Source organism: Xiphophorus couchianus, chromosome 13 (genome assembly GCF_001444195.1).
Source record: "Xiphophorus couchianus chromosome 13, X_couchianus-1.0, whole genome shotgun sequence".
NCBI classification, from domain to species: Eukaryota; Metazoa; Chordata; class Actinopteri; order Cyprinodontiformes; family Poeciliidae; genus Xiphophorus; species Xiphophorus couchianus.
Genome location: NC_040240.1, coordinates 25,235,546 through 25,259,094, shown reverse-complemented (window position 1 = coordinate 25,259,094; position 23,549 = coordinate 25,235,546). Strand labels below are relative to the sequence as shown.

General features: G+C 43.2%; 3 protein-coding genes across 7 annotated transcripts; 2 read left to right on the top strand and 1 right to left on the bottom strand.

Annotated features, from left to right (window-relative positions):
- The first annotated feature begins 52 nt into the window (after positions 1-52).
- On the top strand, positions 53-6,309 carry tomm40l (translocase of outer mitochondrial membrane 40 homolog, like). Of its 5 annotated transcripts, none has more exons than XM_028035588.1 (9): positions 53-650; positions 1,752-2,065; positions 2,591-2,683; positions 2,763-2,864; positions 2,939-3,044; positions 3,861-3,983; positions 4,770-4,846; positions 4,913-5,015; positions 5,142-6,309. In XM_028035588.1, exons 2-9 carry the CDS (start codon positions 1,763-1,765, stop codon positions 5,279-5,281), a joined length of 1,047 nt encoding a protein of 348 aa, XP_027891389.1. In that variant the 5' UTR covers positions 53-650; positions 1,752-1,762; the 3' UTR covers positions 5,282-6,309. The 5 variants fall into 5 exon arrangements, with proteins under 5 accessions (XP_027891389.1, XP_027891391.1, XP_027891390.1 ...); XM_028035590.1 differs by lacking the exon at positions 53-650 and having other exon boundaries at positions 1,724-1,928; positions 1,998-2,065; XM_028035589.1 differs by lacking the exon at positions 53-650 and having other exon boundaries at positions 1,724-2,065; positions 2,939-2,987.
- Positions 6,310-6,783: 474 nt separating this feature from the next.
- apoa4a (apolipoprotein A-IV a) lies at positions 6,784-8,623 on the bottom strand. Its single transcript, XM_028035591.1, has 3 exons — positions 8,475-8,623; positions 8,244-8,394; positions 6,784-7,490 (listed from the first exon to the last, which is right to left on the bottom strand). Exons 1-3 carry the CDS (start codon positions 8,506-8,508, stop codon positions 6,911-6,913), a joined length of 765 nt encoding a protein of 254 aa, XP_027891392.1. The 5' UTR covers positions 8,509-8,623; the 3' UTR covers positions 6,784-6,910.
- Positions 8,624-9,559: 936 nt separating this feature from the next.
- LOC114155468 (uncharacterized) lies at positions 9,560-14,425 on the top strand. The gene is made up of 4 exons (XM_028035373.1): positions 9,560-10,015; positions 12,113-12,355; positions 12,433-12,580; positions 13,037-14,425. Exons 2-4 carry the CDS (start codon positions 12,316-12,318, stop codon positions 14,010-14,012), a joined length of 1,164 nt encoding a protein of 387 aa, XP_027891174.1. The 5' UTR covers positions 9,560-10,015; positions 12,113-12,315; the 3' UTR covers positions 14,013-14,425.
- Positions 14,426-23,549: the final 9,124 nt, after the last annotated feature.

Below are 23,549 nucleotides of genomic sequence, written 5' to 3'. Positions count from 1 at the left end.
CTGAATGAAATTAATTTAACTGTTTATCTTGTTGCATCTGTTGAAGGTTTTCAGAACTGTTCTGGAACGGTTTGGTTCATAATCCTTGCAACCATTTTGTCTACCTGGGTCATATTGTCATTTCTGAAGAGTTTACTGTAACTTTCATCCACGCAAAGTTAACATTTTATTGTGTTACATTCATATCCAGTTTTGTCAGTAACATGAAATGAGGCAGAACTCTGTCACCAGCAGATCTGAGTTTGACTCTTCGCAGGTTTTGCTGCCGCCATTTCCCCCCTTGAAACTGTTTCTTTCTCCTATTTGACTCGCGCCGCCGAATCTCAGCCCGTCCAATCAGAAAGCTCAGCTTCTGCTGCGTCAAGGGGTCTTTGCTACGCTAAGCCAATAGAATTCGAGCATGACTCAGTTTGAGCGCTCAGTAGCGCCGCCATATTGTGAGGGTCAGAATTGTCTGTAAGTGGTGATTAAATGGAAGAAACGAGCTTTCCGGGGGTTTATGACCATCTGTAAACCACTCCGCGTTTCTTACTAAAGGACGTAAAATAACGGACAGCTGTTTGGACTAATCATAATTGCTATTGTGCGTCTCATCGCTTTTTCTGGCGTTGTGGACTGGACTTTTGGCCGCAGCCTCTGGAAACCTCAATGTGAGTGAAAAATCCGTGTTTTTTCTTTGAGCTGCTGCTTGACTCGGTTTAGCTGAGATTTGCCGTCAGTGATGGAGCTCCGGTCCGGTCATTCAGGTTTACCTGCAGCCGAATCTGAAGCCGGGTCCTGGGCTGGGATGGGCCGCTGTCTGAGGGTCAGTCCAATATGTACCTGAGATCATATTCAGTATGATTCACCTGTCCCACCTCTCTGAGCTTCAGCTACTAATAACTAAAGCTGCAATTAATGACTATTCTATCAATTATTCTGGCGATTATTCGTAGAACTTTTGCAATAAGCATACAAATTAATCCATAATCAATTAAAACAAGCTCAATAGTTTCCATTTGCATGATTTATAGTTTTTTCTCTTTTTCTACCAAAATCTAGACTAAAAGTCTTCAGTCTGGTGTTTTGGTCTAATCTAAACTTTTTTGGAAGGACAATTTTGTTTACTGAGACTCCATAATTCATTTTATTTGTTGTTTATTTATTTTGGATATTTAAAATGTCTTCCAGTTCCTGTGTTGAATTTGAAGTTTATTGATCTTGGAGAATGTGTTCTACCATTAGATCTCAAAACAGCAATATTATCGTTTATCATGATAACTTCTGGGACGGTTTATTGTCCAGCAGCATTTGGCATCGTGATATTTGGATCTCAAAGATCAATGAACTTTAATTTTGTAAAACATTAAATTATAAACTTGATCATATTTTAAATATATAAAATAAAACACTACAACCAAACATCGAAATTATTGAAACCACAGATAAAAATTTATTCTAAAGTCTCTGTAAATAAAATTGTCCTTTAAAAAATATTAATCATAAAAGGAAATTAAGCTCATTTTAATTGATTGTTGATTAATTAATTATTGCCACAGGCTTGTTTGCTTGGTTTCTATGTTTGTCTTTACTCTCCGTATCGGAGCTCTGAACCTTTCCAGTCCTCATTGCTGTACACTGCTGACCAGCTGGCTGAAAGAAGCATCACATTTTGAGCTAATGTAAAGATATTTTTCAAATCTAACTGCTCCGTTCTGTCTTTAAGGAAACCCAGATCCTGTTCTGGGTTTTTATGGTCTTTCTCTCCTCAGCGTCTCCCAGGATGGGCAGCGTTTTAGCCGCCAGCGCCGCCCCGGCGCCGCCGTTGCCGCCGGGCTTCGGGTTGCCTCCGCTCCCTCCTCCTGCGACCGGATCCGGACCGCAGCGGGAGGCGAAGAACGTTCTGCCCAACCCCGGAGCGTTTGAGCAGTGCCATCAGAAATGTAAAGGTAACGGAAGCGGCGCGTCTGAAGGCGCTGCGCTGCGGCTGGAGGTAACCGGAAGCTTCTCCTCCTCAGAGGTTTTCCCGACGCAGGTGAACGGAGTCCGACTCGTCCTGAACAAGGCGCTGAGCAAACACTTCCAGGTCAGCAAGGGAACAGCAAGGGAACGCATGTCAGCTCTCAAACGATTAACGAATTGTTAAAATAAGCGTCAACTAATTTAGTAATCAATTAATCATTAACTGGAGAATAGACACTCCAATAAAGAACAACATATTCAGGGCAGTAATTAAGCCAAAAATGTACAAAAAACAAACATTTTGCATTTAGGATGAATAGCAGACAAATGTTCCCTGAACAGTTTTAGCAAAGTCTAGTCTAACGTTTGATGACGAGCCTAAATCTGAACATTAGATTTTTTCTGTCGTGAGTTAAATGAGCTTTTCTTGCTTTAGGTCTGCTAGATTTGACCAGATTTTTGTCTTTATCTCCAAAGCGCAGTGCTGGAGGAAAACTTTCCTCGAAAGGTCTTGAACTTTAAAAGTGTCTGAACCGCCTTGAAGCCAGAACCTGTTTGGGAATCGTTTGTTTTCTCCTGGTTACATCCAGACTCCACGTTTTAATCGGCCGTTTTGCTTTTAAACGCTTTTCAAACCGGATCTTTCCAGGTGAATCATTCTCTGCAGCTCAGCTCCACAGAAGACTCCGGCTACAGGTTCGGAACGGTGTTCGTCGGATCCGGTCAGGCCGGTCCTGCTGAGGTACGCGGCGGTAAAACCTGACTCCTGTCTCGTGTTTGGGTTTTGAACTGGAACGTGAGTCGTCGTTTCTCCGGTTCAGTTCTACCCAGTCCTGGTGGGCGACGTGGACAGCAGCGGCAGCCTGAACGCCCAGGTCATCCATCGGGTCACCGACAGGATCCGGTCCAAAGTGGTTTTCCAGGTGAGCAGAACCGCTCCGCTTCGCCGTGGTTCTGATTTTCTCTCCAGCTGCTGACGGAGTAAATCTGTCGTCAGACCCACCAGCAGACGTTCGTGACCTGGAAGGCCGACACCGAGTTCAGGGGCGAGGATTTCACGGCGGCGGTAGCCTTCACCAACCCAGACGTCCTCGACGATTCTGGTACCGAGCTGCGTGGTTACGCTCGAGGTGGCAGGTCCACTGTGTCCTGAGCAACCAATTAGCATTTAGATAGCGTCTTATGGTTGCCATGGAGATAGGGCTGGACAATCAGTCAATAACAATGTATATATTGTGTTGTTTACATGATTAAAATCTGTATAATGTTTAATAATTTCACTGAACTGGGAGAAGGTAGGCAGAGCAAAAGCTTTAGCCACTCAACCGCTAACAGTTAGCTAAGCTAGCTGGGTGGCTTCGACTAACTCACTCGCTCTTTGGTTGCCTAGCAACAACCTACTGGATAACAGGCAGTTTCAAGTTCCTAACCCCCTCTTTGGTTGCCTAGCAACTGCTGCACAGCAGCAGTTTCAGGTTTGCCTCATAACCGCTAAAGAAATTTAAAAATAAGATAAGATAAGATTTATTTGTCATTGTCATCAACAGATTACAACGAGATTGAGATTTGCTCGACTCGAGTTAAGATGCAGGTTATGTGTATATTCATAATATACAAAGATAAAGAAATAAATAGTACAAATAACAGCGTGAAGTGAGAACTGGATAAAACAGAAAAGGTTTTGCAGTATTTCAGATATTTAAAACAAAAACTAATCAATAATTACTGACCTCCACTGATATGAAAGTTGCGATACGTTTCATCGTCCAGCACTGCATGGGTTAAACGGTTTACACCAAAAGATGTTTTCTTGTAGCCATTTCCTGATTTATGAGGATCTACATCCTCCTTTCTGATTGGCATGTTCTCTCGTCTTTCCCATTTTGAGTCTGTTGTGTTTCCTGCTGTGTTGCCTTCAGGGATGGTCATCACACACTACCTGCAGTCCGTAACTCCGGCTCTGGCTATGGGAGGACATCTAGTGTATCGGCGTCGCCCCGGAGACGAGGCGTCCTTTCTGTCGCTAGTGGGCAGGTACACAGGTGAGGCTAGGCTATTAGCTTAGCATGATTCAGCAACTAGGCGGTTCAAAGAGCCATGACAGCAGCAGAGTAAGGAAAAGGGATAAAAAGTTTGAATCAGACCGTTATTATTGAAGGAACTCAGAGTTTCAGCTGTTTTCAAGTTTCTGGAAGTTTGTTCCAGATCAGGGGATCATAGAAGCTGAATGCTGCTTCTCTACGCTTGGTTCTGGTTCTGGAGATGCAGAACCAGAACCATATATTAAAGTCTGTTAGCCAGGGGAGCCAGAGATGTAGAGCTGTAGCTCCGGTTACTGATCAGTGGTGGGCAATGCTAACTAAAAAGTTAGCTGCACTATTTCTAAAACAATAACTATAAACATTAGTTCTGCTAACATGCTAAGCCAACGTAGCATTCAACAGCAGGCGCTAATGCTAAAGTACTAATTTCAACCATGTTGAAAATTAATACAAATTTCCTAAATAAAAAAGAAAAACTGTCATGATTTTCTCCATTTATTTCAAAAATATCTAAAGCGATAAAGTAAAGATGATAAAAATAAAATACAACAAAAAAATAACAGAATGATTAAAAACAATATAATCTTCCTTTTTTCAGTTGGGTAAAACAAAATGAAAGTGAAACATGAGCTCTGCTGTTAGCGCGTTAGCGGACGTCTTCCCTCACTAATCCTGTTCTACTGGGTTTTAAAGGACCCTGCAGGTCCCAGTGCAAACAAGTCCCAGTTCTTTAGGTCAGACTGGAACCAGTCCAGATCCGTTTCCTGTTTACGTCTCTCTCTACAGGAAGTAACTTTGTCGGCGCGCTGACCCTCGGCTGGGCCAGCGTTCAAGCGTCGTACTACCACAGAGCCAGCGACAAGGTGACCTCTGACCCCCTCGTGTTGCCGTCCACGTTGAGCTCCTCCTGAACGCCTCTGTTTGTGCAGCTGCAGCTCGGCGTGGAGCTGGAGACCGGCGCCTTTCTGGAGGACAGCAGCGTGACGTTCGGCTACCAGCTGGATGTTCCTGAAGCTAACCTGCAGTTCAAAGGTCAGCGAGCCTCATCTACCTGTTGATGCTCAAGTTTCTGTTATTTCAGTTAAAAATCTGCATAAAATAACAAATCTGTTATGAAACAACAAAGCAGATGCTTCTTCTTCTGGGTTTTGCCTCCAGGTGTGATCAACAGCAACTGGGTCGTCGGAGCGACGCTGGAGAAGAAGCTCCTCCCACTTCCTCTCTCCCTGGTGCTCTGCTCCTTCCTGAACCACCAGAAGAACAAATTCCACTGCGGCTTCGGCGTCGTGATCGGCTAGCGTCTCCTCTGGCGCCCCCTACCCGTCCGCCTGATTACTGCATCCAGCTGTTAGTGTTCAGGATCAAATTTAGCTTTAAGCAGAAGGTCAAAGTTCAGCAGAGACTTCCTGTTCTGAGTCTTAGTCCTGGTTTTTGGTTGTTTTTAATGGAAGCCTTCTTTTGTTATTAAGTAAATATTAATCCATCTGGTTCATCCACAAAGCTGTAGGATCAGCCGTTTGGAAAGTTACACTGTAAAAAATTAGCAGCAATATTTTGGGTTATTTAATCATAAGAGGAAAAACTGTGTGTTCATTTTCCAGAGTCAGATTTTCTCCATGTTATTTATACATTAGAAATGTTACAGTTCCAAACTAAATATGTAGTTAGGAAGCTAAATATCTGATTTGCAAACTGAATATTTAGTTTAAGATTATTCAGCTTCAAATGATTTATTCTCCATATGAAATATTTAGCTTGGACCTAAATATTTAGTTCACAAAGTAAACTAAATAGCTTAAGTAGCAGCTATTTAAGCTAACAGGCTAACTAAGTATTTAGCTTGCTAGCCAAATATTTGGTTACCACACTAAATATTTAGTTTGTGAACTACATTTTAAACATGAACCTAAACATATAGCTTGGTAGCTAAACCTACCTATATAGCTTGCTATAAATATATAGCAAGCTATATATTTATAATACCCTAATTTCTAGCAAGCTATATATTTAGCTTGCTAGCCAGATATTTAGTTAGCATGTTAAATATTGAGTTTGCAAACTTAATATTTAGCTTCCCTAACTGAATATTTAACTTATCTAAATATTTAGCTAGCAAGTTGATTATTAGTTGATAGATTAGTTTGCAGGCTAATGCTTCTGCTAACTCATCTTTCTAACAGGTGTTGATAAATGAGCGGCTGAATAAACCAAAACTTTGCTGTTTGTTCTCCGTCCTGATCGGTTCTGTTGCCTTTTTATTGCTGGTTCTGTTTAAACTGGAACAGATGAGATAGAAAAACCGTAAAATAAAATGTCTTATAAACAATTCTGTCTCTGTATCCTTCAGTCGGTTCTGATCCAATTCTGCTGAAGTTTTAAAATATTCAAATTGATTCAAGTTTGATTAACTCCATTAAGAGAATTGTTTCAAACGTGTTTAATCAGGAAGTTTAACTCAAAATATTTTTAGTTTTGTTCTTTTCAGCCACACTTTTATGTTTAATGTTACAAATCGACATGAAATCATGTGAGCTGAAGAAAAAGTTATTGAATATAGATTTTAAAGTATTTAAAATTAATTAAAAAATAATACAAAAGAAAAATAAGTCAATAGTTTTTTTAACATAAAAATCTGAAAAGTGTGGTGTGCATTTATATTCAGTCTCTTAAGTCAGGCTTGTGTCATCTCAAGGTACTTGACAAAAAAACATTTCATTTCAATCAATTGAAATGATTCGATAAGAACAATTTATAATTGAATAAGAAAAAATGTGTAAAAGAATTGGAAGCAGAAACAAAATGTTTAAGGATTCAGCTTTATTTTGGTCAATTTAAATACAGAAGATCAGAAGATGAAGTTAAGTGCATTAGGTTATTAAATAAGGGCCTGTGGCTGAAGCCAGAATAAATACGCGTGGACAGTCAGTTTACTGGGTCTTCTGGGTGAAGGCGTCCCACAGGGCAGTGAGCTGGGCCTGCAGGTCCTGAGCGCCGGCGTCCAGCTTGGCCCGCAGCGCCTCGCCGTTCTGAACCAGGCTCTGCTGGAGCTCCTGGGCTTTCTGGGCCACCTGCGTCTCGAAGCTCTGCGCCAGAGGAACCACGTTCTGCTGGAAGTCCTCCAGGCTCTGCTCCATCTTCCCCCTCAGCTGGTCGCCGTAGGGCCCCATCTGGGCCTGCAGCTGGGAGGCGCCAGCCTCCAGCTGGGCCCGCAGCTCCTGGCTCTTCTGCAGCAGCACGGCCTTCAGCGCCTCTCCGTCCACCGCCTCGGCGTATGGCACCGCCTCCCGCTTCAGCTCCTCCACCTGCGCCTGCAGTTTGGCCACCAGCTGCTCGCCGTACGGCCGGACGTTTGACCCCAGGGCCGCCACGTCGCCCTCCAGCCGGGCCTTCAGCTGCTCCGCCTCCTGGCTGAACCGGGTCAGGAAGTCCTGGGTCAGGGGCGCGGCCTGGGTCCGCAGCGACGCCACGTACTGGTTCACGGTGTCGGCGCTCTGGGAGATCTTCGCACTGGGAACGAGAAGAAAAAACGCTTCAGAAATCTGTCTGCCTAGATCAAACTGAAAAGTAAGAAATTTATCAATTAATCTATTAATCACATGATAAGTTTCATTTTGATATATTTGAAGGGATATTCTTTTTGCAGAGACTTCATAATCCGTTTTATTTTACGACAGGGCCAGGCTAAGAAAAAAATGTAATTACAATAAAGTCATAAAATTGTGAGAATAAAGTCGTACAGGATAAAAAAGTTGTAGCATTTCAAGAATAAAGACAAAATATTTCAACAATAATCATGATGTGAGAACAAAGTTGTACGAGAAAAAAGTAGCAGCGTTGGAAGGATGAAGTCGTAATATGAGAATAACATCATTTTGAGATTAGTGTCAGTAAAACAGAAACACTTCAGAGCTCTAAAAGTCGAAAATTAGTTTAAAAGATTTTCAAAAATTTTGAGATTAATCTCGAAATTTCTAGAAATAATTTTGAAAATTTCAGAAATTTTCAAAATTTCTTTTAGAAAATTTCTGAGGTTAATCTCAAAATTTCTGAGTATCCTCTTTTCAACATTTTTTTTTATCAATGACCCAAATCCGCTTATTTAGTGCTCTTTATAAAATTAAAGCTTTATCTTTTAGATGATTAGATTTATCTTTTAGATGATAATTTTCCATTATTATCAGTATATTACCTTAAAATGATCTCAAAACAATAATATTATCATTTATCGTATCGCGTTATCGCGTCAGGCCTGGCTCTTACTTCACTTCCTGTCCCAGGTCGGAGTCCCGGATCTGCTGCAGGGAGTCCTCGGCGGTCTGCGTTGCCTTGGCGACGTAGTCCCAGAAAGCGGCCTTCACCACCTCCATGTTGCTCTTGGGAGGCTCCTGCCACAGGATGTTGGCGTTGCAAACTGCGGACGAAACGTCACGTCAGCATCCCCGATGCCGATCGGCTTAAATCGGTTCACTTAAACCGTCAAGATCTGCTCACCTGAGATCAGAACCAGAACCACGAGGATCTTCATGTTTGGGCCTTTTGGGTTTCACCTTTCAGAGGCAGCAGGGTTCTCCTCCAGCGTCGGGTCGGTGTGTTCTACCCCGGCGGCCCGGTCGGGGTTTTATAGCCCCCGGCTGGAGGGCAAAGTCCCGCCTCAGCTGCCCCGTTGGACGCATTCCTGTCCCTGCTGTCATTCCACATCACACTGCTGGATCACCCACCGGATTACCGGCGGGAATCCCGACTGCCGGTCCGGTTCCAGCCGAGAAAATACACATTTAACCAAATAAGCACTCAGAAACAAAACTGTTTAGGTTTTTTATACTATTAAAAATGTCTCAAGACAAAATGTAGCAGTAAACTAACTGTTCACTTTACTAGGCACACCTGATAATGAAGCAGCCAATCAAATGGCAGCAGCTCCAGGCCTCCAGACATGACGACGCTGAAGGTTTGAGTACAAAATGAAGAAAGTATTTCTCTATAATTCCTGAATTTGTTTTTGTAGGGTTTGCACTGTAAAAAGTTATATACCAGGAATGAGTGAACTTTATCCTTTAATTTAGATCCGCATTACCTTAAAAAATGACAACTTCTCATAAATGTATATGAATATCTATAGTGATTTTGAAAGATCCATCATTTTATTTCTATTTTTAGGTTCATTAAATCAACATGGTAGGAGGTTTGGGGAAAGAAAACATATTGGTGGAAATGTTCTAAAAAATATATTTTTGAAGAAAAATAGCATGTTTTCACAAATCAAAAGTCTGAATCTATTTTTAAAAACATTACGTTAGTTTTTATCATCTCTGTGTCGAGTTCAATCTATAAGTTTGGGTTAAAAACGAGAAGAAAAGTCAATATTGTTCATTTGTTCAGTTTGAAAGAAACAAACTTGTTGACCCACAATAACTAGTCAGGGACTCAAGTCAAATGTTTAATCAAGTAAATTGCAGCGTCTGTTATTAATTATCACGTTTTAATTGAAAATCTTTTATCAACAAAATAAGCAACATTTCAACTCTAAAACACTTTCTGCTGCGAAATTATTGAATAAATAAACACATGAGGTCACAAACAAATATATTTATAGATTTTAATGTGTTATTGACCTTTAACCATCAGATTGGAGCTTCTTTAGAAACGTGGACTGTGGACATTAGCATTAGCAAGATGTTTAGCATTGGGATGCTATTTTGGGCTAGCATAGCTTCTCAGGTAGGCTAACTCCTTTTAGAACAACTTGAGCTCATCAATAATCTTTCCCAGTGTCCAATCAGATCGTTCAGAAGCAGGAATTAAACTCCTGGGCCGAGAGAAGCCGCTCTGTCTTCCATCGCTGTTGTGCGTCACATTTACGGGTGTATTCATTTGTGACTCATGTCTCAGATTCCTTTGGGTTTCTTCAAGGTTCTTCTGTGGACGTCAGACAGAAACAAGTTTATCAGCAGCTTTCTTTTCCTCTGAGGGAAACTTATCAGCCGGCTGGGTTGTATCGGGACACGCAGCGCTCCAGAACAGATTATCACAGGGTGAGACGACAGAACGGATCAAAGTCCAGCTTACATCTCCATGACCCGCAATCCCTCTGGGGACAGGAACAGTCACGGCTGATTATCCGGGTCTGGATCGGAACAAACTGCTTTTATCTGCTGAAGGTTTTGAGAGTGAAGCTGATAAATCTGTTCATCAGTCGCTCTTGGCACCTTTGAACCCTGGAAATGTATTTATTTAGTTACTTTTCTTTCCTGTTTGAAATAAGCTGTTATTTTCTGCAGGTCTGATTATTCTGGATGGAAACCCAACATTATGTGTCTCTGAAAATCAGAATGTTACATCAGATCAACAAAAATGTAGATTTTAATTGGAAACTATGTCCATTTTTACCCCTCAGTTCTTGGTCTGGGATCCTTTTGCATGAACTTCTGAGGTTCTGTTAAGGTTCTGTTGAGGTTCTGTTGAGGTTCTGGAAGTCCAGCTTGCTTTGAACCTGCAGGTCACACCTTGTCTCTACATTTTAAAATCACCAAGTTAGAGAAGGAAGGAGATTAAATCAACAAAATAAAAGCCTTCATATTTCCCACAGCAGATGATTCTGGCTTTAGCCTTTTCATACCTGGTTTAACCAAACCACTGTTACATACATGAGAGATTAGTTTGGCCTTTTAAAAGCAAGCTTACAGAAAATATCAAAATAAAAGCCTCAGTTTTTATAACTTTCCTTACACATTTAAAAGCATGCAGTGGGACGCAGGCTCCACATGACTAACATGCTACTGATACTCCATGTTTTAATGGTAGCACATAAGCTAACATTAGCATTTCAGCTGAACAGAGTACGGACACTGTAGGTCAACATGCTACTAAGAGCCTCCATGCATTTTTGCTAACGTTAGCATTTTAGTTGATACTGATATGAAAGCTCAACTTAACCTACTGAATGGAGTAAATCAATATTAGTCAATATGCTGTGAATAGTACACATGCCATTTGTAGCATTTAAGCCAATATTAGCATTTTAGCTAGCTTTAGCTTATGCGTAAAAGCAGGAGTAAGTATCTTTTATAAAAATATGTTTTTTTTAAATGTATCTGTTAAAACTGTCACCATGTTGTGACAGTTTGAGAGAGAAAACCTGTCAAAGGGTCAATCTCCTCCTGCAGCTGCTACTACCGTCTGAAGGAATGCGCCACACCTGACCGACCAATCAGAGCCAGAAGGAGGGTCTTAGTGCTGTCAATCATGCTCATATAAATATGTTTTAAAACGTTTTTTTTTAAAATAAAAATTACATACTGTAAATGTAAAGCTTGCATGTTGAGTGGAGTAAGTAAATGTTAGTCAACACACCATTGGTAGCTCACATACTAACAGTAGCACGTAAGCTAACATTAGCGTCCTTCTAAACATGAACACCTTTTGGACATTTTCATGACATGGAACTGCAATACGACAGACACAACCTGCAAATCTTTTGTTTTAGGCTCTTTAGGCTTTAATGCTCCAATCTGAGGACCAACAGAGCTGACTCAGCGAAGTTTTCTAATTATAATTAAAATACTTTATTGATGCCAAAGGGAAATTAAATGTTGTTGTAACTCGTATTAATTCAAATTCTTCAGAGTTATTTAGATACTGATGGTTGTTGGCAGGACAGATCTCTTGAATGGCCTGTATTACAATGACTGAAGAAACCTCAAAAAATAGTTTTATTTTCCATCTACTTTGTGTTTCACTTTGTGACAAAGTCTCAGATAAACACTGAAGTTTGTGGTTATTCTGGGATAAAACAGATATCTCCATAAACTGTCACTGGGCAAATGATCACCTTTAACAGAAACTCTGTAAGTTAGTTATATAATGTATAACTTAGATCACTAGTTTTAATTGTTATGTAGATGAGTAAAACCTGACAGATTGATTCAAACACAGAAAATGTTCAGTTCTAGTGGAAGAACCTCAAGGTTCTGACCCAAATAAAATAACTGGGCTGAATCACAAATAAGATTCGGACAATAATGTTGATACTTTGGTGTCTCTGCTGATAATTAATCAACAGAGTGTCGATTAATTATCAGTGTCATCACTGTGTCCTAATGAATAATATCAGCATTTCGTTCCTTTATCAGCTTTGTAAGCGTGACGTTCATGGAGCTGTGGCAGCTCTGAGCTCAGCATCTCCTCCATTCAGCTATAAATACTGATGAAGACACCTTCAGCGTCCATCAGCCGGCTGACTGGCTGGACAGGAAGGACTCCAGATCCTCAGCGTCTCTCCTCTGGATCAACCCGGACCTGAAAGCGTTAACTCTGGCTCTCTTTCAAGGCAGCCATGAAGATCCTCGTCATTCTCGTCCTCGTCTTCCTCACAGGTCAGACAATCTTGATGCTTTGGTGAAAATCTGAGAAGGAGAAGGAAACAAGGCTTTAAGCTGTGTTGTCTCTGCAGGTTGTAATGGTGGACAGTATGACCATCCGTCTAGATGCCAGGTAAAGATGGCGCAGGACGCTTACTGGGACTATGTCCAGAAGTCAACATTGACCCCAAAGGACTACGTGTGGGACATCAGACATTCTCATCCAGGACAGTATCTGTGGTAAGAGGAAACCTCAAAACTTTTCTACATTAAAACTGGTTAAATATTTAAAGGGAACATTCATTAATGCTGAAGCTATAGAAATCTAAACTTAAGAAAACAAACATATTTCAATAGTCACAGTGTTTTACTTTTAGATTTTTGGGTTATTATTTGTATGTATCATTAATAATCTATTTTAAATATTTTTAATCCATAATTTAATTTTCATCAATTATTCTATTCTTTTAAAGATCTATGTTCTTTTATTTATTTGTTTCATTATTTGTAATTTTACATGTTTAATAATACCTATTATCATTATTATTACTATTTATAATAATAATCATATTGTTATAATAATAAAATAAAATAATAATAATATTGTTATTATATATAGATATATATCTACTGAGAAAAGCTTTTCAAGTGTCAAGAAACGAGTTGTTCATCAGATTTCTGTCTGTGGTTCTGCAGCTCCCTGATCTCACACAGCGTGGAGACGGTCCAGAAGTTCTTCCGCCTGGTGTACACTCATATAGTTATGTGGAGCACACACTTCTACCACAGGTTCTGCCAAGAGGTAGATCACCTGCAGCAACACCTCCATGACTTTCTGCACCATTTGGAATATGACATACACTTCCACGCCAAGGAGCTGGTGGCTCAAATCCGCTGGCAGCTGGAGGGTATCAAGATCTTGGCAGGCCACTACATTGAAGCCCTGGACCCCAGAGGCCTGAAGATGGCGCTGCTGGAGAAGCTCAAGGAGCTGAATGAGCATTTGAAAAGGTGCTTTGAACTCCTGGAAACTCACCATCATGCACACCATTGTGACCATCACCAACATTATGATCACAAACCTCCTGGCCACCATCATGGTCACCATCATGGTCAACATCCTGGCCACCATCATGGTCAACATCCTGGCCACCATCATGGTCACCATCATGGTCAACATCCTGGCCACCATCATGGTCAACATCCTGGCCACCATCCTGGCCACCATCATGGTCAACATCCTGGCCACCATCCTGGCCACCATCATGGTCAACATCCTGGCCACCATCCTGGCCACCATCATTGTCACCATCATGGTCACAAACCTCATGGCCACCATCTTGGCCACCATCCTGGCCACCATCATTGTCACCATCATGGTCACAAACCTCCTGGCCACCATCATCCTCCTGGTCACCGTGTCCACGGCTGTGGACCTGAGATGAAGAAGAAAATAGATGAAAGCATGAAGGCCTTTAAGACCACCTTGTTCTCCCTGGTCAGGAAGTTTGAGATGGAACTCGTCCAAACTACCGCAAAGATCAACAAGAAAATGGTTCCTCAAGGAAAAAAACCCCACGGCCAGCTGATTAAAGACTCCGATCACCTGAAGGATGACCTGGAGAGTCTGTGGCGAGACTGGATACTCCTGAGTCAGCAAAAGGTCGACTGAATGGATTCGACAGTGGCTTCATCCAAGGGTCATTATCAACATAAACATAAGCATCTTATTTTCACTTTTAATACTAAAACACATTGATTGAGACATATTTTTTCAAGTCAATATAATTTGTTTTTGTTTCTGTAAAATGTCTGCGGTATTTATTGATCAAATATACAGATCAAATGAAATACAGAATCTCTTGTTTATTTCTTAAACTATTTAAAACTTATTCAAGAGCAACTAAATTGTGCTTCTTCCTTTTGTTCTGAAAGATATGTAAGTTTGGAAATACTTGCATTCTCCCAAATATAGCTACAATAGAGCCTCCTGTATTACAATAAAGTTCAGAAAAATCAGCTTTTCTCTCAAATAACTAAAGTAGTTCTAGGTAACGATGTTCATCTGATACATTCAGGTTATTACAGCAATAAGAAGCAGATAAAACATGTTCATCACACAGGTAATACACTGCTCTGCCAGAAATCTCTGTCTTCTCTGTGGATAAAATGTAATTGCTGATATTAACAAAAAAAAACTTTTATTTTTTGTTCATCTTTGAATTACTGGGTAATTGTCACATTTTAAAGAGCTATTTTACATCAGGCCTGATGATTTCACAGGTAATCTATTTTTATTATTATTAACCTCAATGAGGTGTTAATGCCTAAAAACCTTAGTCAAGGTTTATTTTTATGTCTGAATAATATTTATAAACAACTTTTTTATAGCTAACAGTAACCAAGTTATTTTACTGGCTAAGTCAAATAGCTAGGCAGCTAAGGCTAGCTTAGCCAGGCAATTTTATTAATTTTATTTAAATTACCAATCTAAATAAAATTGCCAATTTTATTTAAGGTTTTTTTTTTTTATCCTTGAGAACTTTTAAAAAACAAACCAACAAGTAAATATCCAATTATGACCAAGTAAATGTCAAAAGCTACAGTTTTTCTTAACCAAAGACTTGCTATAGCTAATCTTTCCAGCAGCTAACATTACGGAATTCTTCTAGCCTTACAAAGCCGTTTTAGTGGCTAAAGCAACAAAATAATTTTCATCAATACAATTATAGCTAACAGTAACCAAGTTATTTTACTGGCTAAGTCAAATAGCTAGGCAGCTAAGGCTAGCTTAGCCAGGAACCTTTCAGCCTCTGTGACATCAGGAGTCACAGAAGTTTTCAGCCTTTGTGACTCCTGATGTCGGACGTTTTCAGCCTCTGTGACGTCAGGAGTCACAGAAGTTTTCAGCGTCTGTGACTCCTGACGTCACGGAAGTTTTCAGCCTTTGTGACGTCAGGAGTCACAGAAGTTATCAGCCTCTGTGACATCAGGAGTCACAGAAGTTTTCAGCGTCTGTGACGTCAGGAGTCACAGAAGTTTTTAGCCTCTGTGACATCAGGAGTCACAGAAGTTTTTAGCCTCTGTGACATCAGGAGTCACAGAAGTTTTTAGCCTCTGTGACGTCAGGAGTCACAGAAGTTTTCAGCCTCTATGACGTCAGGAGTCACAGAACTTTTCAGCCTTCTTGACTCCTGATGTCGGAAGTTTTCAGCCTCTGTGACTCCTGACGTCACGGAAGTTTTCAGCCTTTGTGACGTCAGGAGTCACAGAAGTTTTCAGCCTCTGTGACATCAGGAGTCACAGAAGTTATCAGCCTCTGTGACATCAGGAGTCACAGAAGTTTTCAGCGTCTGTGACGTCAGGAGTCACAGAAGTTTTTAGCCTCTGTGACATCAGGAGTCACAGAAGTTTTTAGCCTCTGTGACATCAGGAGTCACAGAAGTTTTTAGCCTCTGTGACGTCAGGAGTCACAGAAGTTTTCAGCCTCTATGACGTCAGGAGTCACAGAACTTTTCAGCCTTCTTGACTCCTGATGTCGGAAGTTTTCAGCCTCTGTGACTCCTGACGTCACAGAAGTTTTCAGCCTTTGTGACTCCTGACGTCACAGAAGTTTTCAGCCTCTGTGACATCAGGAGTCACAGAAGTTTTCAGCCTCTGTGACTCCTGACGTTCGAACTTTTCAGCCTTTGTGACTCCTGACGTCACAGAAGTTTTCAGCCTCTGTGACATCAGGAGTCAAAGACGTTTTCAGCCTCTGTGACGTCAGGAGTCACAGAACTTTTCAGCCTTCTTGACTCCTGATGTCGGAAGTTTTCAGCCTCTGTGACTCCTGACGTCACAGAAGTTTTCAGCCTTTGTGACTCCTGACGTTGGAACTTTTCAGCCTTTGTGACTCCTGACATCACGGAAGTTTTCAGCCTTTGTGACTCCTGATGTCGGAAGTTTTCAGCCTCTGTGACACCAGGAGTCACAGACGTTTTCAGCGTCTGTGACGTCAGGAGTCACAGAACTTTTCAGCCTTCTTGACTCCTGATGTCGGAGGTTTTCAGCCTATGTGACGTCAGGAGTCACAGAGGTTTTCAGCCTCTGTGACATCAGGAGTCACGGAAGTTTTCAGCCTTTGTGACGTCAGGAGTCACAGAAGTTTTCAGCCTTTGTGATGTCAGGAGTCACAGAAGTTTTCAGCCTCTGTGACACCAGGAGTCACAGACGTTTTCAGCCTCTGTGACGTCAGGAGTCACAGACGTTTTCAGCCTCTGTGACGTCAGGAGTCACAGAAGTTTTCAGCCTTTGTGACGTCAGGAGTCACAGAAGTTTTCAGCCTTTGTGACTCCTGACATCACGGAAGTTTTCAGCCTTTATGACTCCTGATGTCGGACGTTTTCAGCCTCTGTGACTCCTGATATCACAGAAGTTTTCAGCCTTTGTGACACCAGGAGTCACAGACGTTTTCAGCGTCTGTGACGTCAGGAGTCACAGAACTTTTCAGCCTTCTTGACTCCTGATGTCGGAAGTTTTCAGCTTCTGTGACGTCAGGAGTCACAGAGGTTTTCAGCCTCTGTGATGTCAGGAGTCACAGAACTTTTCAGCCTCTTTGACGTCAGGAGTCACAGAAGTTTTCAGCCTCTGTGACTCCTGATGTCGGAAGTTTTCAGCCTCTGTGATGTCAGGAGTCACAGAAGTTTTCAGCCTCTGTGACACCAGGAGTCACAGACGTTTTCAGCCTCTGTGACGTCAGGAGTCACAGAAGTTTTCAGCCTTTGTGACTCCTGACATTGGAACTTTTCAGCCTTTGTGACTCCTGACATCACGGAAGTTTTCAGCCTCTGTGACTCCTGATATCACAGAAGTTTCAGCCTTTGTGACTCCTGACGTTGGAACTTTTCAGCCTTTGTGACTCCTGACGTCACGGAAGTTTTCAGCCTTTATGACTCCTGATGTCGGACGTTTTCAGCCTCTGTGACTACTGACGTCAGAGAAGTGTTCAGCCTCTGTGACGTCAGGAGTCAGAAGTTTTCAGCCTCATTGACGTCAGGAGTCACAGAAGTTTTCAGCCTCTATGACGTCAGGAGTCACAGAAGTTTTCAGCCTTTGTGACTCCTGATGTCGGAAGTTTTCAGCCTCTGTGACACCAGGAGTCACAGAAGTTTTCAGCCTTTGTGACTCCTGACGTTGGAACTTTTCAGCCTTTGTGACTCCTGACATCACGGAAGTTTTCAGCCTTTGTGACTCCTGACATCACGGAAGTTTTCAGCCTCTGTGACTCCTGATATCACAGAAGTTTTCAGCCTTTGTGACTCCTGACGTTGGAACTTTTCAACCTTTGTGACTCCTGACGTCACGGAAGTTTTCAGCCTCTGTGACTCCTGACGTTCGAACTTTTCAGCCTTTGTGACTCCTGACGTCACAGAAGTTTTCAGCCTTTGTGACGTCAGGAGTCACAGAAGTTTTCAGCCTCTGTGACATCAGGAGTCACAGAAGTTTTCAGCCTCTGTGACATCAGGAGTCAAAGACGTTTTCAGCCTCTGTGACGTCAGGAGTCACAGAACTTTTCAGCCTTCTTGACTCCTGATGTCGGAAGTTTTCAGCCTCTGTGACATCAGGAGTCACAGAAGTTTTCAGCCTCTGTGACGTCAGGAGTCACAGAACTTTTCAGCCTTCTTGACTCCTGATGTCGGAAGTTTTCAGCCTCTGTGACCTCAGGAGTCACAGAACTTTTCAGCCTTCTTGACTCCTGATGTCGGAAGTTTTCAGCCTCTGTGACATCAGGAGTCACAGAAGTTTTCAGCCTCTGTGACGTCAGGAGTCACAGAACTTTTCAGCCTTCTTGACTCCTGATGTCGGAAGTTTTCAGCCTCTGTGACACCAGGAGTCACAGACGTTTTCAGCGTCTGTGACGTCAGGAGTCACAGAACTTTTAAGCCTTCTTGACTCCTGATGTCGGAAGTTTTCAGCCTCTGTGACTCCTGACATCACAGAAGTTTTCAGCCTTTGTGACTCCTGACGTCACAGAAGTTTTCAGCCTCTGTGACATCAGGAGTCACAGAAGTTTTCAGCCTCTGTGACGTCAGTAGTCACAGAAGTTTTCAGCCTCTGTGACTCCTGACGTTGGAACTTTTCAGCCTCTGTGACTACTGACGTCACGGAAGTTTTCAGCCTTTGTGACTCCTGACGTTGGAACTTTTAAGCCTCTGTGACTCCTGATGTCGGAAGTTTTCAGCCTCTGTGACTTCAGGAGTCACAGAACTTTTCAGCCTTCTTGACTCCTGATGTCGGAAGTTTTCAGCCTCTGTGACTCCTGACGTCACAGAAGTTTTCAGCCTTTGTGACTCCTGACGTTGGAACTTTTCAGCCTTTGTGACTCCTGACATCACGGAAGTTTTCAGCCTTTATGACTCCTGATGTCGGACGTTTTAAGCCTCTGTGACGTCAGGAGTCAGAAGTTTTCAGCCTCATTGACGTCAGGAGTCACAGAAGTTTTCAGCCTCTGTGACGTCTGGAGTCACAGAAGTTTTCAGCCTATGTGACTCCTGATGTCGGAAGTCTTCAGCCTCTGTGACACCAGGAGTCACAGACGTTTTCAGCGTCTGTGACTCCTGACATCACGGAAGTTTTCAGCCTTTGTGACTCCTGATGTCGGAAGTTTTCAGCCTCTGTGACACCAGGAGTCACAGACGTTTTCAGCGTCTGTGACGTCAGGAGTCACAGAACTTTTCAGCCTTCTTGACTCCTGATGTCGGAGGTTTTCAGCCTATGTGACGTCAGGAGTCACAGAGGTTTTCAGCCTCTGTGACATCAGGAGTCACGGAAGTTTTCAGCCTTTGTGATGTCAGGAGTCACAGAAGTTTTCAGCCTCTGTGACACCAGGAGTCACAGACGTTTTCAGCCTCTGTGACGTCAGGAGTCACAGAAGTTTTCAGCCTTTGTGACTCCTGACATCACGGAAGTTTTCAGCCTTTATGACTCCTGATGTCGGAAGTTTTCAGCCTTTGTGACACCAGGAGTCACAGACGTTTTCAGCGTCTGTGACTCCTGATGTCGGAAGTTTTCAGCCTCTGTGACGTCAGGAGTCACAGAAGTTTTCAGCCTTTGTGACTCCTGACATCACGGAAGTTTTCAGCCTTTATGACTCCTGATGTCGGAAGTTTTCAGCCTTTGTGACACCAGGAGTCACAGACGTTTTCAGCGTCTGTGACTCCTGATGTCGGAAGTTTTCAGCCTCTATGACGTCAGGAGTCACAGAACTTTTCAGCCTCTTTGACGTCAGGAGTCACAGAAGTTTTCAGCCTCTGTGACTCCTGATGTCGGAAGTTTTCAGCCTCTGTGATGTCAGGAGTCACAGAAGTTTTCAGCCTCTGTGACACCAGGAGTCACAGACGTTTTCAGCCTCTGTGACGTCAGGAGTCACAGAAGTTTTCAGCCTTTATGACTCCTGACGTTGGAACTTTTCAGCCTTTGTGATCCTGATATCACAGAAGTTTCAGCCTTTGTGACTCCTGACGTTGGAACTTTTCAGCCTTCTTGACTCCTGATGTCGGAGGTTTTCAGCCTCTGTGACGTCAGGAGTCACAGAGGTTTTCAGCCTCTGTGACGTCAGGAGTCACAGACGTTTTCAGCCTCTATGACGTCAGGAGTCACAGAACTTTTAAGCCTTCTTGACTCCTGATGTCGGAAGTTTTCAGCCTCTGTGACTCCTGACGTTCGAACTTTTCAGCCTTTGTGACTCCTGACGTCACAGAAGTTTTCAGCCTCTGTGACTTCAGGAGTCACAGAAGTTTTCAGCCTCTGTGACTCCTGACATCACGGAAGTTTTCAGCCTTTGTGACTCCTGATGTCGGAAGTTTTCAGCCTCTGTGACACCAGGAGTCACAGACGTTTTCAGCGTCTGTGACCTCAGGAGTCACAGAACTTTTCAGCCTTCTTGACTCCTGATGTCGGAAGTTTTCAGCCTCTGTGACATCAGGAGTCACAGAAGTTTTCAGCCTCTGTGACGTCAGGAGTCACAGAACTTTTAAGCCTTCTTGACTCCTGTTGTCGGAAGTTTTCAGCCTCTGTGACTCCTGACATCACAGAAGTTTTCAGCCTTTGTGACTCCTGACGTCACAGAAGTTTTCAGCCTCTGTGACATCAGGAGTCACAGAAGTTTTCAGCCTCTGTGACGTCAGTAGTCACAGAAGTTTTCAGCCTCTGTGACGTCAGTAGTCACAGAAGTTTTCAGCCTCTGTGACATCAGGAGTCACAGAAGTTTTCAGCCTCTGTGACGTCAGTAGTCACAGAAGTTTTCAGCCTCTGTGACTCCTGACGTTGGAACTTTTAAGCCTCTGTGACTACTGACGTCACAGAAGTTTTCAGCCTCTGTGACTCCTGATGTCGGAAGTTTTCAGCCTCTGTGACTTCAGGAGTCACAGAAGTTTTCAACCTCTGTGACTTCAGGAGTCACAGAAGTTTTCAGCCTCTTTGACGTCAGGAGTCACAGAAGTTTTCAGCCTTTGTGACTCCTGATGTCGGAAGTTTTCAGCCTCTGTGACGTCAGGAGTCACAGAACTTTTCAGCCTCTTTGACGTCAGGAGTCACAGAACTTTTCAGCCTTTGTGACTCCTGACGTCACAGACGTTTTCAGCCTCTGTGACGTCAGGAGTCACAGAAGTTTTCAGCCTTTGTGACTCCTGACGTTGGAACTTTTCAGCCTTTGTGACTCCTGACATCACGGAAGTTTTCAGCCTTTATGACTCCTGATGTCGGACGTTGTCAGCCTCTGTGACTACTGACGTCACAGAAGTGTTCAGCCTCTGTGACGTCAGGAGTCAGAAGTTTTCAGCCTCATTGACGTCAGGAGTCACAGAAGTTTTCAGCCTCTATGACGTCAGGAGTCACAGAACTTTTCAGCCTCTTTGACGTCAGGAGTCACAGAAGTTTTCAGCCTCTGTGACACCAGGAGTCACAGACGTTTTCAGCCTCTGTGACGTCAGGAGTCACAGAAGTTTTCAGCCTTTGTGACTCCTGACGTTGGAACTTTTCAGCCTCTGTGACTCCTGACATCACGGAAGTTTTCAGCCTCTGTGACTCCTGATATCACAGAAGTTTTCAGCCTTTGTGACTCCTGACGTTGGAACTTTTCAACCTTTGTGACTCCTGACGTCACGGAAGTTTTCAGCCTTTATGACTCCTGATGTCGGACGTTTTCAGCCTCTGTGACTACTGACGTCACAGAAGTGTTCAGCTTCTGTGACGTCAGGAGTCACAGAAGTTTTCAGCCTCTGTGACTCCTGACATCACGGAAGTTTTCAGCCTTTGTGACTCCTGATGTCGGAAGTTTTCAGCCTCTGTGACACCAGGAGTCACAGACGTTTTCAGCGTCTGTGACGTCAGGAGTCACAGAACTTTTCAGCCTTCTTGACTCCTGATGTCGGAGGTTTTCAGCCTCTGTGACGTCAGGAGTCACAGAGGTTTTCAGCCTCTGTGACGTCAGGAGTCACAGACGTTTTCAGCCTCTGTGACGTCAGGAGTCACAGACGTTTTCAGCCTCTGTGACGTCAGGAGTCACAGACGTTTTCAGCCTCTATGACGTCAGGAGTCACAGAACTTTTAAGCCTTCTTGACTCCTGATGTCGGAAGTTTTCAGCCTCTGTGACTCCTGACGTTCGAACTTTTCAGCCTTTGTGACTCCTGACGTCACAGAAGTTTTCAGCCTCTGTGACTTCAGGAGTCACAGAAGTTTTCAGCCTCTGTGACTCCTGACATCACGGAAGTTTTCAGCCTTTGTGACTCCTGATGTCGGAAGTTTTCAGCCTCTGTGACACCAGGAGTCACAGACGTTTTCAGCGTCTGTGACGTCAGGAGTCACAGAACTTTTCAGCCTTCTTGACTCCTGATGTCGGAAGTTTTCAGCCTCTGTGACATCAGGAGTCACAGAAGTTTTCAGCCTCTGTGACGTCAGGAGTCACAGAACTTTTAAGCCTTCTTGACTCCTGATGTCGGAAGTTTTCAGCCTCTGTGACTCCTGACATCACAGAAGTTTTCAGCCTTTGTGACTCCTGACGTCACAGAAGTTTTCAGCCTCTGTGACATCAGGAGTCACAGAAGTTTTCAGCCTCTGTGACGTCAGTAGTCACAGAAGTTTTCAGCCTCTGTGACTCCTGACGTTGGAACTTTTCAGCCTCTGTGACTACTGACGTCACGGAAGTTTTCAGCCTTTGTGACTCCTGACGTTGGAACTTTTCAGCCTTTGTGACTCCTGACATCACAGAACTTTTCAGCCTTTGTGACTCCTGACGTCACAGAAGTTTTCAGCCTCTGTGACGTCAGGAGTCACAGAAGTTTTCAGCCTTTGTGACTCCTGACGTTGGAACTTTTCAGCCTTTGTGACTCCTGATGTCGGAAGTTTTCAGCCTCTGTGACGTCAGGAGTCACAGAACTTTTCAGCCTCATTGACGTCTGGAGTCACAGAAGTTTTCAGCCTCTGTGGCTCCTGATATCACAGAAGTTTCAGCCTTTGTGACTCCTGACGTCACGGAAGTTTTCAGCCTTTATGACTCCTGATGTCGGACGTTTTCAGCCTCTGTGACTACTGACGTCAGAGAAGTGTTCAGCCTCTGTGACGTCAGGAGTCAGAAGTTTTCAGCCTCATTGACGTCAGGAGTCACAGAAGTTTTCAGCCTCTATGACGTCAGGAGTCACAGAAGTTTTCAGCCTTTGTGACTCCTGATGTCGGAAGTTTTCAGCCTCTGTGACACCAGGAGTCACAGAAGTTTTCAGCCTTTGTGACTCCTGACGTTGGAACTTTTCAGCCTTTGTGACTCCTGACATCACGGAAGTTTTCAGCCTTTGTGACTCCTGACATCACGGAAGTTTTCAGCCTCTGTGACTCCTGATATCACAGAAGTTTTCAGCCTTTGTGACTCCTGACGTTGGAACTTTTCAACCTTTGTGACTCCTGACGTCACGGAAGTTTTCAGCCTCTGTGACTCCTGACGTTCGAACTTTTCAGCCTTTGTGACTCCTGACGTCACAGAAGTTTTCAGCCTTTGTGACGTCAGGAGTCACAGAAGTTTTCAGCCTCTGTGACATCAGGAGTCACAGAAGTTTTCAGCCTCTGTGACATCAGGAGTCAAAGACGTTTTCAGCCTCTGTGACGTCAGGAGTCACAGAACTTTTCAGCCTTCTTGACTCCTGATGTCGGAAGTTTTCAGCCTCTGTGACTCCTGAC

Coding starts and splice junctions, on each gene's coding strand:
- apoa4a (XM_028035591.1), bottom strand. CDS start 8,508: ATGAAGATCCTCGTGGTTCTGGTTCTGATCTCAG. Junction 8,395..8,474: donor GGTTCTGGTTCTGATCTCAG/GTGAGCAGATCT, acceptor TTTCGTCCGCAG/TTTGCAACGCCAACATCCTG. Junction 7,491..8,243: donor GACCTGGGACAGGAAGTGAA/GTAAGAGCCAGG, acceptor TCTCGTTCCCAG/TGCGAAGATCTCCCAGAGCG.
- tomm40l (XM_028035585.1), top strand. CDS start 1,733: ATGGTCTTTCTCTCCTCAGCGTCTCCCAGGATGGGCAGCGTTTTAGCC. Junction 2,684..2,762: donor GTCAGGCCGGTCCTGCTGAG/GTACGCGGCGGT, acceptor TCTCCGGTTCAG/TTCTACCCAGTCCTGGTGGG. Junction 3,984..4,769: donor GCTAGTGGGCAGGTACACAG/GTGAGGCTAGGC, acceptor CTCTCTCTACAG/GAAGTAACTTTGTCGGCGCG.
- LOC114155468 (XM_028035373.1), top strand. CDS start 12,316: ATGAAGATCCTCGTCATTCTCGTCCTCGTCTTCCTCACAG. Junction 12,356..12,432: donor CGTCCTCGTCTTCCTCACAG/GTCAGACAATCT, acceptor TTGTCTCTGCAG/GTTGTAATGGTGGACAGTAT. Junction 12,581..13,036: donor CATCCAGGACAGTATCTGTG/GTAAGAGGAAAC, acceptor GTGGTTCTGCAG/CTCCCTGATCTCACACAGCG.